The sequence below is a fragment of the Chelonoidis abingdonii genome, chromosome 1, assembly GCF_003597395.2.
Source record: "Chelonoidis abingdonii isolate Lonesome George chromosome 1, CheloAbing_2.0, whole genome shotgun sequence".
In the NCBI taxonomy this organism is placed as follows: domain Eukaryota; kingdom Metazoa; phylum Chordata; order Testudines; family Testudinidae; genus Chelonoidis; species Chelonoidis abingdonii.
The window spans coordinates 15832280-15849947 of NC_133769.1; the positions used below are offsets into that span (position 1 = coordinate 15832280).

The following is a 17668-nucleotide window of genomic DNA, read 5'->3' on the forward strand; positions in this document are numbered from 1 at the left end:
GATTTTTAATGGCACGCTGCTGCCTGCTGGGACTCCGGCAGGCAGCAGCGTGCCATGAAAAATCAGCTTGCGTGCCATCTTTGGCACGCATGCCATAGGTTGCCGACCTCAGTCCTACAGCGTGTTAGATTTGGGTTAATACGCCACTGATACGGAACTTCCTGAATATGAAGGTTTTAAGGCAGATCATTACTTTCTGTCTTTTATATGAATGTGGCTTTTCATTCCTGAATGTGGGTCTGATCTCTCTCTCTCACTGATGTTTATGGCAGTCTTTCCAGTGATGTCACTGGAAGCTGGACCAACCCAATATGTGCACATTATGATGAGTCAGAACCTGCAGGATGCTGACTACTCAGCACTTTCATCAACTTACTGGGAGTGTCAGATGCTTTAACACTGCTCCGTATTGGGCTTTGTGTACTTAATTGCACCTCTCATAAATTTGGGGTGGATTATGCCCCAAAAAGTTTACTGGGTTTAGCATTCACTGATGAGTGTCCTCTGCTATTCTTTCTGCCTGTATGTGTGTGTTCTTTAATCAGCACATTCTGCTTACAGTTTTGAGGGATTTCTCTCACACTTAAGGCAATCATCTATACTTTGTATAATTAATATTATAGCCCTTGCAGTTAAATGGATAGTCTCTTTAGGGTCTTAAGTTTAGGGTTAATGCAAATTAAATGTATGCTTTAGAAATTGTTTGGAATTCATTAAACAATAATCCCAGAGAAGATTTGCTCCAAGTAGTTAATGAGACTGTTGTCTGATGAGGTGATTCTCTTCTAAAAGTTAACTGAGCAGCAGTGACCTGTGCCCTGATACCAACTACTCAGGTGGATTTTTAAATTATAAGAATGTTTCTGTATGAGGGTCATGACAATACCAGAGAGTCATGGTTTGAATAATTAATTTATTATGGTGCTTGAGATCTGTGGGTGGAAAGACCCGTTAAAGCATAAAGTATATTGTTATGATAGACAATGTTGTGAGGCAGTGCTGAGAAGATGCTGTATGTGGGGTGTTGTGTTGGAATGGAGCCACTTGGAATATGAGGATTTTGTACATCTGCGTCCCCTCAGATGTCAACACTGCTGTCAGCATCTGTATATATGCATATCCCTGCACTCTTGGCTACTAACTGTATACTGGCTTCAGTAAATCTACAATTTGCAAATCCCTGCACTCTGATGTGCTTCTGCCCTGGGAACTCAACATCCAAATACCACCTTGGATGTTCATTTTATTCATCTGACAGGAGAAGAAAAAAGTCTAATGCTTTAAATATTTCATCAGGAAACATTCCTGCTAGCTAAGTAATAACAGTATCTTGGGCTGCCGGCACTCCTGACAGGTTACACGGAACTGGGTTCAGTTCTGACTGTGTAAATCGCAAGCGCCAAGTAACGTCTAACTAAAAATAGCTTTCTGTTGGGCAGCTGCTTAAAGTTCACCATTTAACCTTGCACTTATCTTTTGTTGTTGTTATTGCTTTTCAGAATAAAACATGAAAATATAGTTGCACTGGAAGACATATATGAGAGTCCAAACCACTTGTACCTGGTCATGCAACTGTAAGTACTGCCATTAATTAACCATCTTGTCAAAATTGTCAGCGTTTTTGTTTGTTTATTTGTTTCTTTAACCAAGAAGGTGAGAACAGATTAGAAGTATGTACCGGTACTCATTTTGCTACAGGCTGAGAACGACCCTGAAGATGGGTCAAGTGATGCTTAAAACACTATGGGCCAGACATTGAGGCTCTTGCTGAAATTGTGTAATAATATTATTCTGTGAATAGTCTCTGTCACAGTTTCAGGGTAATTGCACCTGCATTCCCCTCCTCATGGTCTACCAAGGGCACCCACTCTAAGCTCCCGGCTCCTCAGCTGTCACCTTGCTTGGGAAGAAACCACTGTCTCATTCCCTGCTGACTAGGGTATTAAGGCTGCACAGCTCCCTGATTTACACTGTGACATCTCCAGCAAGCCAGACTGCCTAAAAGGCCAGTGTCTGCACTTTGCTTTCTCTTTACAAGCTATGACCAGTGTATTGCTTTCAGTTATAAGTTACCACATAGCTCTTTCTAAGCAAGCACATGTATTCTTAAGGTGAAAGTATTACAGACAAAACCCATTAAAAATATAAAAGAACCTGCATGCATGCTAAAAAGCTTATGAGAGGTCACCCCCAACTCCAACCTTTGGCTCTGGTAGATGTTAGTCCTTCAAAACCACAACTTTATACAGCTCATGCCTTTGATCTCCAATCTCCATGAACAGGCAATCAGCAAACAATAACCCACTCCTCAGGTTGTAGCTTCAAAAGGCTGGGTTTTTACATAACTAGAGGTGGAGAATTTGCATTAACCTCTCCCTAGGTATTCCTCAGGAAATACACTTCACACTTATTGTGACCAACGTCTATTCTTCTCTGGCACATTTTCAGTATGGACCTTTGAACTCCCAAGCCTCACATCACATCTTCCCCTAGAGAGATTACAGACAATCCTGGCTTATGGCTATATGACCTATGGCATAATACGTAAACGTTTCATTTTAACACAACGTCTCCCTAAAGATATTTAAACTTAATAAGGTCTCCCAAGGTTATGGAAGAAATTGCCATATCTGTCAGTGTCTCGTTCAAATCAGTGGGGCTACACACAGAGTAAAGTACTAGCTGCTTTGTGCGAGGGGATCAGTATCAGGCCCTATATACATAAAATTGCTACAATTCAGTTGTCTGGGAACCAGTCTAGGTTAGTTTTTCTCTCTCCCCTTTTTCATTCTTCTGTAATAAAAGATTGTAAAAGCAACCATAAGAATGAGCCCTGGCTGATGTAGTCTTTACTGAGTTATAGAGAATCAAAGATGATAAGCACACATAAGTGTATTTAAATATGGAAATGAGAAGATTGTACCCATTAGCCAACTGTGAAAGGAAATGTCTGCCCTGTCTGACCACAGTGCTCAAACAATACCAGTAGAGCAGATGAGGGGTGTACACTGAACACCTGTCCAAATATTGATCTCTCGGATGGTCAGAAAGTCAGATGGAAATCACTTACCGCTACCAGTGGAAATATGTATAAATATAGGCTCACTTTGACATTCGCTCTCTGAATAATATTTCTGTCCCTCCATGCCCCATTATAATCATGTAAACTTCTTATGGGGAGACAACTGTGTTGGCAACATTGAGAATTATCTCTTGGTCCTGGTGAGCCTTAACTCATTACCTGAACTGATACAAGCTGGAAGTATCAGAGAGGGCAAAACTAGAGCTGAATGGATGAAAGAGAAAAAGAAAAACATTAATGGAAAGTGTTGGGTTTGGGGTCAACAAAAGATTTCAGTGATGATTTTGATAAAGTTTTGGATAAAAAAATTGATAAAATGTAAAAATAAAAAATTTAAAAGTCAATATTTTTTGCAAAGTGTTTCATTTTCAAAAAACAAAAAAACCAACCCACCACTTCTTGATTACTCCCCTTCACTTTTTCATTCAAAAAATTTCACCAGCTCTAGCAAAGAGTACATTGAAAATAAAAAGAGGAATGGCCTCTGTCCAAAAGGAGGCCCACTGGTACAGTTTAGAATCAATGAATAGATTTTAAGATAATTATAATCTAGTCCAGTGGTTTTCAAACTGTGGGTCGCAACCCAGTACTGGGTCATGGAATGTAAGGCACTGGGTTGGGGCGGCTTTGGTCAGCACTGCCGACCGGGCCGTTAAAAGTCCCATTGGCGGTGCTGCCCAGCTCAGGCAGGCTAGTCCCTACCTATTCTGACACCGCGCTGCGCCCCGGAAGTGGCCAGCAGCAGGTCTGGCTCCTTGGTGGAGAGCCATGAGGCTGCACACACTGTTCCCGCCCCGAGCACCGGCTCCACACTCCCATTGGCCAGGATTCAACATTTTGCTTTTCAAAATCTGGTTTAGAAATCCTGAGTTGAAATTAAAATGTCCTCCTACTTACATAATACTATAAATGTTCCAGTTCTCAGTCAGCTGCATCATCCCAGAGCCAGATATATTTAATATTATTTATTATAATAACACCTTGGAATCTAACCAAAGATTGGGGGCTCACTGTGCTAGGTTCTGTGCAAAGAAGACAGTCCCTGCCCAGAGTACTGCAGGGGAAGCGGCAAAGGAATATCAGAATCCTAAAAATTCCAACAAACCAAGTGAATTTCTCAAAATATCAATTTTATGACTAATTGTCTAAGAATGCTGGCTTTGGTTTAACTTCTTTAGGAAAATATCAATTATTACTCTTATTTAACTTATTTAATTTCAGGCAAACCCTGATTTTCTAAACCCCACATATTTGAATCTGCATGTTACCTGAAATGTGTGTCTTGCCCTGAATCCAAATTTTTATTTAATCCAAAATCCATTATTCTGAAATTGTGATTTTAAGGCTTCAGACATTCACTACCATTTCTGTAAAACTGGAGTTCACCTGTTTTCTCTGTTATTGGTAACCTGCTAAGGTACTGTTTGGGCTGAAATTAAGAGGAGGAAAATTGAATCTGAATATCAGGAAGGACTTCTCCACTGTGAGATCTCAGACCCAGGGAAGTAGTGGACGCCTCATAGCTCAGGTTATTTAAAAGCAGTCTGGGCAAAGCACTAGAAATATCTCACAGGGAACAATTCCATACTATCAAGGAGATAGCTATTCCCCTTGTATGAATTCTAAATTGTTATGGGCTTGTCTTCACTGCATTGATAGCGCAAACTATAACTTGAGTTTTGCCCTAACCCAACTCCCTTACACACAGTACGGTCTTTAGCTTAAGTTAGGTCAGTGGTTCTCAAACTTCTGTAGTAGTGACCCCCCCACCTTATAAATTAAAAACACATTTTTTATATTTAACACTGTTATAAATGCTGGTGGTGAAGTGGGGTTTGGGGGTAGAGGCTGACAGCTAGTGGCCCCCCATGTAATAACCTCATGATGCCCTAATGGGTTACGATCCCCAGTTTGAGAACCCCTGAGTTAAGGGGTGCTTTATACTCCTGCCAGCTGGCCTTCTTGGGTGGGTTAAAGTTGGAGTGCTGCTGACATTGGAGCTGGTAATGCAGTAGGAATGCAGCAGCTATAGTTACAAGAACTCATTGGCTGCTAATCCAATCACTCTGTTAATCCAATCACTCTGTGAAGCTCCAGTGTTGTTTGCAGTGCGGTCATCACCCTCACTTGTCAGAATAGAGCAGGGGATGACAACCTTTCAGCAGTGGTGTGTCGAGTCTTCATGTATACATTCTAATTTAAGGCTTCGCATGCCAGTAATATATTTTAACATTTTTTAGAAGGTTTGTACTGAAAACATCCTCAATTCAGGGCAATAGGACCTTATGACACCCTACTCCAAGTTGTCATTCTCTGTCTTGTATGCAATCTCAGCAGCCTGACAAGACTGAGCTGTCATGAAACTTAGCAGCCTAAGCAACACACTTGTTGCCCACTTCTTCTCAGGATAATGGATGAAATGATCAAACCTTAAAAGCTAGCTATAATTACATAGCAAAAACCACAGTGTAATTACAATATAATTATAAACTGCTTCGAGAAAAGTCACGTGTTAGTACATTGTATTTTCCATACTTGGCTTCCAACAGAATATGTATTAAGAACACCAATGGGATGGTACGAAGTAAATCAAGCGTCTAGTCAGCTTTTGATCATATGAATCAGTAGTAATGCATACTAAAAAGCAAAACCTTATAGTAATTGCTATGTAACTGCATTGTAATACTTAGCCTTATTATAAAGTTTGACAAAAAAATAACTAAGGGTATATCTGACATTTTAAAAACCTACTTGTCCTAGAAGAGTAGAACTCTGCAAAGCTGCTGTATGTACAAACACCTATCCATGTGGAAAAGAGAGGAGGATATGAAAAATATTTTCTTAAATGGCACCGCAAAACTGAGTGTTGAGTGATTTATGATAGGTTGTCTCTAAGTGAAACTCTCTCCTACCACAGTGCCACACTGTTAGTTTATACAACTCATTTGGTTTGCGTTTTATGAACTCATTTGTGCTGACTTCTCCCTCAAGATGGTGCCTGGTCTTGTGTTTTGTTGTTATTTTTCTTTCTCTCTTTCTTCGGGAAACATCCCTTTTTCTGTGCTCGCTAGGCCTAATTCCAATTCTCCAGCTACATTGGAGTGATTCCTGATTTATATCGGCATAAATCAGGTCAGAGTCTTTTGTTCCGGGTATAACACCTGTAGAAGGAGTTACTCGTGTTGATGATATAGTCTCCTAGAAAAATAATCCCGTTGGAAGTAATCCAGTTGAAAGAGGTTTTATCGCATACTTTTAAAATGCAGTTTCTTGCTGACAACTGATGAATGTCTATGGGAACTGCTCAGCCCCCTGCGACTCTGAGGTTCCCACTGCTGGCCCCTTGCCAGCCGGGGTCCCGCCACTGGTCCCACTCAGCACCCAATGCTGGCCTGGGGGAAGGAACCCCAGAGTGGCAGCAAGCTGTGACCCCAGCTGGCAGGAGCCGGCAGCCGAAACCCCAAAGTGGTGGCAGGCTAAGCCGTTCAGCCCGCCACCGCTCTGGGAAATCCACCGCCGCTCCTGCCAGCTGGGGTCTGAGCCCATTGCCAGCCTGGGGGAAGGAACCCCAGGCCAGCAGCGGGTGCTGAGTGGGACCCCGGCTGGCAAGGGGCCAGCAGTGGGAACCCCAGAGCGACAGCGGGCTGAGTGGCTCAGCCCACCCTGCGTGCCATCAGAAATCAGCTCGTGTGCCACCTTTGGAACGTGTGCCATGGTTGCCACCCCCTGAAATAGAGTATCTTGAGTGTACTAGCTCAGGCTACCTGTGTCAATGAAGAGGAGCCCTCTTACATGTTTCTGTATTTTAGCTATAATTTGGCATGCCAGGGGGATATTGATCAATGTACTTTTCTTCTCATTCATAATTTACCTCTTCATTCTGTAGCAAATTTTCTCTTCTTGTTATTTAAATATTTGTAAAACAGGTTGACTGGAAGTTGGATTTTAAGGACCTCAGCTAGGGTAATGAACACAGCTCCATTAAGATGCATTGGAGCTCCACTGAAACCAATAGAGCTGATCCCATTTATACCAACTGAAGGTGTAGCACTAAATATTTCCTTCAGGTAGAGTGAAGTGAAAAGTTGCTGCATGTGTTCTGATTGTTATACACTAGATTGAAATTAATCCTGTATTTCCTGTCTTTTAAAATATGAGGAAAAATCCTGTAGAAATGACTAAATCTTTTTATTGCCCTTTATCCCAGGTACTTGCTGCAAGTCAAACAAAGCCAGACTGGTTCTGGCTCTGCATAGGAAATGGCAAGGAAATACTCTTCTTCCAGCACTCCGTGGGGAGAGGGTCAAGTCACACAAGTCGGGCGGCGGGGGGGAGGGCAGGATGGAGACAAGTATTCAGCCCTGCTGTGTGCTGGCCCATAGCATGAACTTCTGAAAGTTTGGAATTTAGGACTGGAATGCCAGTAAGTTCCTAAGAATTAAGATCAATTTAACATGCCCCATTTCCTGGATTTCATATAGGAAGATTTACACATGATGTTTCCTAGGGAACATCAGATGGTTACTACAATAGCTCAGGCCATGTCTAGACTACGCGCCATATCGGCGCGTTAAAATCGATTGCTCGGGGATCGATGTATCGCGTCTAATCTAGACGGGATATATCGATCTCTGAGCGCGCTTATATCGATTCCGGAACTCCACCAACCCCAACGGAGTTCTGGAATCGACATGGCGAGCCGCGGACATTGATCCCGCGTGGTGAGGACGGGTGAGTAAATCGATTTTAGATATTTGACTTCAGCTACGTTATTCACGTAGCTGAAATTGCGTATCTAAAATCGATTTTACCTCGTAGTGTAGACCAGCCCTCAGATACATTATGTGGAGCTAGGCACCCATTTAATTATATCTCTGCCTAATTTACTATTATATTTCTTGTGTTTCTTAGCTTGTAGTCTTTATTTATCTCTTGCCTTGAAAAACCCAATTCTACTGTGTTTTGCTTTTATTTAAAACCTGCCTTTGTTTGGAGGAGCGGAGTATAACTTCAGCTGAACTCTGGGAAAGGGCATTTAGATTAAAATAGAGACAATCGGAGGGAACATTAGAACCATAGATAGTTTACAGGCAGAAAGGTCTTTTTTCTCTTTGTGAGAGATCCAGAGATCCCCCAGCGTTGGGAGGATTCAGTGTCTGAATAGGAATCTGAATTCGGTGGCTGGCCTTTATTTCTGATAGACTGTAACGAATGCAAATCTGAGCACCCCCACACTTTGTGGTGGTTGAAATCTAGATCTAAATTTTGTAGTTTGGATCCATCTGTGCTCTAGATGTAAGTAACACTGAGTAGTGTTAATAGAAAAAGAACCCTCCCTTCTACACTGAACAGGGAATACACTCCAGAGTTCTAGCTTTTTTATACAAGGCACAGGAAGTGTTGTAAGCTGCACTTTGATAACATTGAATTGCAGCACATTAGATGCTTTAAAACCCTGGGAGTAAACAGTTTAGAAGGCTTCAGAGCTTGTAGTGCAATGTTTGCAATTTTGACAGTGCATGGAAGCAAGTTTTTCTACTTTAAAAAAAAAAAGTCACCAAATGTATTTTGTTCAAATAACATCAACAAGTGATGCTTCCAAGACAGCACAAAATCAGTGTCAAATCCATGTCTATATAACACTGCTTTGAAAAAAGTATCACTAATTTTCTCATGGGCTTTTCCGTGTAGTGCTCATTGCTGAAGTATCACGGTGCTTGACAAATATTCATTATTTACACAACAACCCTGTGAGATATGGGGCTATTACTATCCCTGTTTACAGATGGGGAACAGAGGTAGAGAGAGATTTAGGTCAAAAGTGCCCACTCATCATGGGTGCTCAGTTTGAGACTGATTTTTCAGCGGCCTGATTTTTCAGCGGATTTAGTGTTGTACACATTTTCTCTGATTAAAGCATGGCTCCCATTGACTTCAGTTGCAGCTGTGAGTGCTCAGCACTGTCAGGAATAAGGCCTTGCAGCTGTGAGTCTCCTGACTGACTAACCAGCATAGCTGGGCCATGTCAGCTAGGCCATCTGACAGACTGCCTGGCTGGAGTCTCTGAGAAAGTTAGCAGGCCTGTTCTTAAGCCCAGCAGCAACTCCCTAGCTGTTTAATGCACATGCTCGTGGATTCTGCTTCCCTCTGCTTGGCTTCCTTCTGTTCTGCACCCAGCCTTGAGTCTTGCCTGTATTTGGCTGTGTTCCAATCCTGTCTCAGCCCTGCTCCTGCCTTCTCTGACTCCATGGAGCCAGTTCTGACCTGTGACTCCAGTTCCTGGCTTTGGCTTTGTCTTGGCCCTTGGCTTTGTCATTCAAGCCCTGACTTTGGTTCTGACCCTTGGCTTTGATTCCTGGTTTGGACTCTGCCTTGGCCCTTGGCTCTGGCATTTGAACTCTGACTCTGGTTGTGACTGTTGCTCTGCCCACAACCCAGTCTCCTAACAAACATTTCTACAAACCAGATGCCATTTTCTGGGCACCCAGAAAATGAGGCATACGCAATTAGGGACCAACTATGAAAGCTTGTTTTAAGTGACTTGCCCAGCATGACATAGGAGCTCTGTGTCAGGGCAGAAATAAAGTCCATGTCTCCAAAGCACCACTGAACTGCCTTGAGCTAGCAGTTCTCTGCCTCGTTCATTACATACCATCCTACTTCTGCAACAAATGAAGCATGAGTCCTACAGAGAGTGTTGTACAGTGAAGGAGACTTTCATCCCTGAAGCAGAATCCATTCTATGCACTGAACAAGGTAGGGCTCCCGTGGGGGAAGGGGGAAACTGTGTGATCGTGTAGTTAAAGAATATATCATAATGCATAGGCATAAGGGGGCCATGCTAAGGTTTAACAGGCAACCTTAATTTTGGAATTTCCTAACTTTTGAGCGAATTTGCAACTGTACTATGCTTTTAACATATTTCTTTCCATGAAAATACTGTGCTTTTTACAAAAGCAAAATGAAAAAAATAGAAATTCTATCATGTGGCAATGTATTGACACCCACGTGGGTCCTCAGCAGGGTGGAAAACTTTAGAGTCACCACACATAAGCTAATGGAGTATGTGACAATAGTAATAGGCTATGCAGTGTTGTTGTAGCTGTGTCAGTCGCAGGAGAGACAAGGCGGGTGAGCTAATATCTTTTATTGGACTCATAGGCCTGGTCTGCACTATGCGTTTAAACCGATTTAATAGCGTTAAACCGATTTAACCCTGCATCCGTCCACACAACGAGGCCCTTTATATCGATATAAAGGGCGCTTAAAACCGGTTTCTGTACTCCTCCCCGACGAGAGGAGTAGCGCTGAAATCGGTATTACCATATCAGATTAGGGTTAGTGTGGCCGCAAATCGACGGTATTGGCCTCCAGGCGCTATCCCACAGTACACCACTGTGACCGCTCTGGAAAGCAATCTGAACTCGGATGCAGTGGCCAGGTAGACAGGAAAAGCCCCGCGAACTTTTGAATTGCATTTCCTGTTTGCCCAGCATAGAGCTCTGATCAGCATGGGTGGCGATGCAGTCCCAAATCCAAAAAGAGCTCCAGCATGGACCGTATGGGAGATACTGGATCTGATCACGTGGGGGAGACAATCTGTTCTATCAAAGCTCCGTTACAGAAGATGAAATGCCAAAGCATTTGAAAAAAATCTCTAGGCTATATCAGAGTCCACAGCACAGTGCTGTGTGAGAAGCGTAATGGAAGCCAAGAATCAATGGACACTCATAGGAGGAAGGGAGGGGGACTGAGGACTCCAGCTATCCCACAGTCCCGCAGTCCCGAAAAGTATTTGCATCTTGGCTGAGCTCCCAATGCCTGTAGGGTCAAACACCGTTGTCCGGGGTGTTCAGGGTATATCTCGTCAATTTACCACCCCACCACCACATGAAATAAAGGGGAAAAAAATCGTTTCTTGACTTTTTTCAATGTCACCGTAGGTCTACTGCACGCTGCGTGGTAGATCTGCGGTGCCGCACTGAACGAGCACTCTCCCTCCTTCCCGTGGCAGACGGTACAGTGCAGAAGTGACTGGTAGCCGTCCTGTCATCATCCATGAGTGCTCCTGGCTGGCCTCAGGTGAGGTCGGCCGGGAGACGCCTGGATAAAAATAGGAAATGACCCTGGTTATTCCGGCAGAATGTACAGAAAGCTGTAACAGTCCTCACATAGGCAAACTGGGGGCTGACTCCACTTAGCCCCCACTCGCTTCATGGTCTTAAAGAAAAGGATTCGTACTGTCCTGGACTATCATACGCAGCGAGATGCTGGCCCTCTCCCCCAACCGTTTAAGTCCTGTCTGGACTTATTATAGGTTGAGCTAGGCGCTCCCTCTCATATTGTATCTCCTAATAAAGTCAGTGTTTCTTATTCCTCGCATTCTTTATTACGTTCATACACCAAATGGGAGGACCTGCAACGGTAGGTCGCCAGGAAGGTGTGGGGAAGAGGAGAGCAAGTGGTGGGGTGTTGGCAGGGCACCCCCTAGAATGGCATGCAGCTGCATCATTTCTGCGGATCTGACACGGAAGCAGCTGTGCTCTCGTGGACATGGTTCTCTAAGTACACGTAGCCCCATATTCGTAGGCAGATGACTCTAATTTTTAGATACAAATTAAGGAGGGAACTGACCGCCGGGGGTCATTCCATTTTTGTCTTTCGCCCCGGCCGAACCTCAGAAGGTCAGCCAGGAGTCACCCATGACAGCAGCGATGTGACGAACGACTGATAACTGTCTCTCAGTGCAATCTACAATGCACAGCAGATGGTACAGAATCACTGGTAACCGTCTTCCTACCTTCAACGGCAAATGAATTCTGCTGTGAGCGCTGCAGTACCGCCTCTGTCAACGGCAATCCAGTATACATTACGGTGACACGTGACAAAAGCAAAAACGGGCCCATGTTCCATGGTAGGCGTCTGCTAGGCAAGTCCAGGAAAAGGTGCGAAATGACTGTCTGCCGGTTGCTTTCACGGAGGCAAGAACATGATTGACGACAGTTTAAACCCAGAATCACACGAACACTTTTGTTTTGCACCTCCCATGCTTGGATCTGCAACCGAATCCAATGGGCGGGGAGACTGCGGGAAACTATGGAATAGCTACGGGATAGCTACCCACAGTGCACACGCTCAGAAATCGCGCTAGCCTCAGTATAATGGACATCACACCACCGAATTAGTTGTGCTTTGTGTGCGTCGCGTGCACTCGAACTTTATACAATCTTTTTACAACCGGTTTATGTAAAATCGAGAATATCCGTAGATTTAGACGTACCTTATCATAGAAACGTCCTCAAACCACTCACACACAAAGGCCCAGCTTCTCAGACACCAACCGATGTCCTCCACAAACGTCTGCACATTCAACATCTCCTCAAAACACATCCTACCACCACAGTGTACTCCTATACGCCAGATCCTCAATAGACGTCAATAAACTGCATGCGTCAACTTTCAAGGCAAGTGGATCTTGTAGTGCCTCAATTCGCATGATGACAAATCTGTGCAGATCATCTTTTGTTGGTTCTCATGGTGTGCCCTCTGATGACTGTACAAGCCATTCTAGGAGGTGCACATTTGCTGCAGATGGTGTATGGAAGTTAGGTCAGTTGGATTGTGACACGCTGATGCTCTGTGACGTCGTTTCCGTCAATGCCTCTTGTAGGACGCGCAGTGTCCTTCCTCAAGGCTATGCCAGTATTTCCTACACTGTTGCACACCACTGTGTTCTGTCGCTGGCAGCGTCCTCAAGTCCTACTGCAGATTTGGCTTTGATGGTATGTCTTGTAACGTTTGCCGCAGATGACCTATATGCAGAATCCTGGCGAGAGCTCACCATACAGAAGCTTGGCGGGGAATTCCTGTTGGCATCCATGCGGCTGACATGACTGGTCCAACGTCGCTGTGACTTCATGATCTCATTTGAGGCTTGTCTACTGGAACCTTTGAGGACCTCGAGAACTGGCACTTTTGTCTTGCCAGCAGATCTTCCTGATTGTTGCGAGAGCAGCGCATGTGGGAATGCTTCAGCGCTTGATGTTACGCCTTATATAGTGTCCTGTTTCGCACCCGCTTACAAAAGAGATGAGAGAAACAACAGCTTGTACACAAGCCAGTTTGTGACATCCGGATGTTGTGGTGCTTTAAAATTTGACAACGCAGACAGCCAAGTGCCTGCTTGCTTTTGGATATTTGTGCATTGATCCATTTGTCAGTGATCAATCACTGGATAGACATACCCAAGTTTTAATTCTCACTACTTTAGCCCTAGTGTTTCCAATCAATGGACGATGACTCCAGAACAGAAGCATGTCTGATCCAGGTGCAGGTTGACTGAAAACCGTGCTTTCTGAGGCTGAAGCATAGTCCAAAAAGTGCGAGGCCTCAGCAAACTGTGACAATTGTGTGAAGTCATTTTCACAGTGTGAGCCGATGAGGGCACAGTCATGCGCAAAGGTGTCCAAGAAGGAGTTCTCTGCCTGTCTTCGTCCTTTGCATCAGCGATGGAGGTACACAAAAAAAGTGACATTTGGGCGGTATTTTAGTATATACCTCGGTCCAGATCTTTCATTGCATGGTTAAGGATGCAGGCAAAGAACAAGTTAAATAAGACAGGAGTGGTGATGTTGAAGGGGGCTGATGTGGCTCCATCAGACAATACTTCGCCTGTCATGCTGTCATGAAAAAGGCATATAATCTGGACAAATTTTCTTGGGCAGCCAAATCATGTTAGAATGGTCGAAAGGGCTTCCCTATTGATGGTATCAAATGCCTTTGTCAGATCTATGAAGACAGCTTACAGGTGCATATTCTGTTCAATGCACTTCTCTTGTATTTGTCTGACAGCAAACACCATGTTGACTGTGCTCCGTCCAGGTCAGAAACCACATTGACTTTCAGGTAGATTTGCCTCGGAAATACTGGCTATTAGGCAGTTCAAGATGATGCGGGTGATGATCATCCCATCAACAGAGAGGAGGGATATGCCTCTTTAGTTTCCACATTCTGCTTTGCTGCCTTTGTTCTTGAAAAGACAGACAATAGTAGCGTCGCGAAGGTCTTGTGGTATGTTTTCATCCTCCCAGATGCTGATGATCACACTGTGGAACGCTGCTAGTGCTGCTGGACCTGCTGCTTTGTATATCTCTGCTGGTATCCCATCTTTTCCAGGAGCTTTTCCTGAACTCATCTGGTTAACAGCTTTCTTAATCTCATCAATAGTGGGCGGAAAGTCAAGATCTGTCAGAGCAGGTTGTTGTGGAATTTCATTGAGGACATTATTATTCACAGTTGATGGTCTATTGAGAAGGTTGCTAAAATGTTCTCACCATCTTTCGTTGATGCCTTCTTTATCTTTAATCAGCATTGTGTTGTCTGATGAGAGCAGTGGAGTGGTCCTTGGTATAGAAGGTCCATAGACAGTCTTAATAGCACTGAAGAACGTCTTTGAGTTGTGGGTCTCAGCACAGTGCTCAATTTCTTTGGCTTTGCTTTCCCACTAGTTGTCTTGTATCTGACGGAGGTCTTTCTGTGTTTTGCTCTGAAGGTACTTGAAATGGTCCCATTTAGAGACTGAGGAGGGGTCATTCTGCCATTCGATAAAGGCTTTTCTCTTTACTTTCAGTGCTGAGCATATTTCTTCTTGGTTCTCATCAAACCAATCCTGATGTGTTCTTTTCTTTGGTCCAAGAGATGTTATTCCTGTGTCAGTCACTATCTGCTTGAACTGGTCCCACTTTTCAGTTACAGTACCGATCAGTTGTCCGTGGAATGTCAGTTTGTCATCAAGACTCTTTTGGAAAATGTTGAAACATTGAGCATCCTTCAGTTTGGCTATGTTGAAAGCAGGCTGCACATGCTTAGGGCGTTTGTGCCGAGAGGGAGCGATGTGAAGTTGAAGAGACATCCTGACTAATCTGTGATCTGTCCAGCACTCTGCGCCTCGCATTACTCTGGTGATCATTACGTCTCGAGCGTCTCGCCTTCAGACAATGGCTATATCTATCAAGATGCCATCTGTTGGAGCTAGGGTGCATCCATGTCATTTTGTATTTTGTCCGCTTGTCGGAACTACAGTGTTGGTAATGGTCAAGGTCATTTCAGAACAAAGGCTCAAAAGGAGTAGTCGTATTGCGTGGGATTTCATTTGCCTACCAGCCATGTGCCGCAGTTTACTTCCTTTCCAGTTCTCACTGTCAGACCCGACTCAGGCATGTGAATTTCCAAGTAGGAGTGAGTTTGTCTTTACAGATGTCGCCTTATCAGTCTGTCGAGATCTTCAATAAGTATTGTTCCTTTGAGTTGCAGAGCATGTTTAGAGTGGGTGCATATGCATTAATGATGGTGGCATGACGTTTGGCATTTAGTGGGAAGCGTAGTTTCAGCAATCTTTCACTGATACCCACTGGAAGGTCTGGGAGTTGATGCATCAATGAAGTTTTTATTGCCAGACCAACTCCATGTATTCTGTCCTCTGTCTCAGTCTTACCCTTCCAGAAGAAGGTGTAACCACTTCCTAGTTCGCTCAAGGAACCTTCCCCAGGCAATCTTCTTTCACTTAATGCCCCTATATCGATGTTGTAGTGGGCTGGTTCTCAAACAATGAGAGCTGTCCTTCTCTCAGGTCTTGCAACAGCTTCTCGATCCATGAGGTACGAACATTCCATACACCAATGGTAAGTTTCCTCAAATTTTTCTTTTGGTTTTGGCTGCAGGTTGGGTTAAACTGCCAGCCTCGGCTTGCTGGCCAGTTGTTGTAGGGCAGGCAATTTTTAGGCCACCTTTTCTAGGCCCCTCCCTTACTAGGGTGAGGAGTGCTGGCCTAAAGAGGGCTGCTCAGACACCTGGGATGGTGCTGGACAACTCTGCTGCCCCAGGTACAGAGCTGGACGACCACCTATCCACAGGCCGCCTGCATGCAGGATTGGGACTACAACTCCCAGTGGTAACATCCACCTGTCACTTTGCCACTCCCCCATCGCCGCAGGATTGGATGGTATGATGATGATGTTTGATGATTTGCACAGGACCTGTGTGTGAAAGCTTTTTAAGTGGTAGAGCCGTTGCACGGGAGCAATCCCAGTCTCTCAACCTTAGAAGCCAGACACCAATGGTACGAAAAATCGTCATGACTGGTAACTTCTTTGGTTGCAGTGGATGGCCTTGACGTCTTTCATGCCTAGTCAAGCCCTTCGCTGTCCACAAAGTGTTGCAGAACCGCCTTCTTGGCTGTTGGATTTTAGTGATCTCTTTCACCCAGTCCGCTGGAGGTGACGTCGCATGTAGGGTAGCCATATCCCTAATTCACTGAGGTTTGAGTCCCATCAGTTACACTCAGCTGGTTTAGCCGGCCTGTCGAAGCCGTTGCCTAGGGTGTGGTCACTGCTGCAGCTACTTGGAGCCACAACTGAGAGCTGAGTAACAGGTGGGGACCAAAGTGGACGGATCACCCCCGAAGGGGTACGACAAGTCCCCCCATCAGAGGTACTACCCCTCCCTGGGCACCCCATACACCCCCAATGGATAACCCTCAGATATTCACCCCAAACACATCGCCAAACTCATCATTCATCCTGACCCATCACAATTTTCCATTCAGTAACAAACACCTTGTCCAAACACGAGTCTTCATCTCAGTCCCATTCACACCTCAGTCCCAGTTTCCACTCCTCAGGCTTCTCTTCTGGTCTCAGTCCCCCCATGTCTGGCAATCTCTTCTTTACCTAGGCCTGGTGTAACCCCCTTTCTCCCCCACCCATGTTCCCACTCCCAATCTCCCTCCCTGGGCTCCTTGTAAAAGGTCAGTGTCCTGTCCTCCCACTCTGTCTCCTTGCTCCAGTCACTGCCAGTTCTTACCCAACTCATAGGTTGCCAGTTCCCGGCTCCGTTCCTAGCAAGTGTCTCTTCTCCTCATGATTCCTGGCGCCTCATCCAGTATCAGTTTTCCCCCCATCTACTGCTTTTGCCTTCCCCATCTTGTGTCTTTTCCTGGGTCCCAGTCTCTTCGGCCAGCTAGTCCCAGTCCTCACTAGGCTCCTTGTCCTAGACTACTCCACACATCGCTCCTGCAGGTCTGGCTTTTGTCCCCGCTGCATTTGAAATAGGCCATGTCCTTCTTCACTCTGCCTCAGTCCAAAAGGGTTGGGAAGGAGTGCCATTAAGAACACATGAGAGTTGGGGTCCCTGCTATAAGCCTGACCAGCACAGGGACAGCAAAAGATACATTCCTGATACTGAGTCCACCTCCCTGCCAAATTTCATGCCCCTACTCTAAAGCCTGGCTTGAGCTAGAACTATACAAAGAACAGGATTTTGTAACATGGACCAACCAATGTATTTTTCTGTAGCCTCATTCTCAGACATGGCTGAACCATTTTGGATGAAATCTTCTAGAGGAGTTCAGTCCAAAGCAGACACCCAGCATGTAGAATTTCAGCCCAAATGGTTAAAGTTTGTTAAAGTTATAAGCAACTGAAAATGCAGTCTTATAATGGGAAGTGTTGGGTAATCTTAATAATAGGTAGTGCTACCAGCCCCACATATAATATAAAAATATGAAAATGAGATAGGAGCTATTACCAC

General features: G+C 44.6%; 1 protein-coding gene across 1 annotated transcript in view; it reads left to right on the top strand.

The window, feature by feature from the left end:
* CAMK1D (calcium/calmodulin dependent protein kinase ID) overlaps positions 1–17668 on the top strand; it is a 422396-nt gene that overhangs the window by 253787 nt on the left and 150941 nt on the right. Inside the window, exon 3 of the mRNA XM_032798304.2 lies at positions 1500–1574. Coding sequence (XP_032654195.1) covers positions 1500–1574 — 75 coding nt within the window. The remainder of the gene's footprint in view (positions 1–1499; positions 1575–17668) is intronic.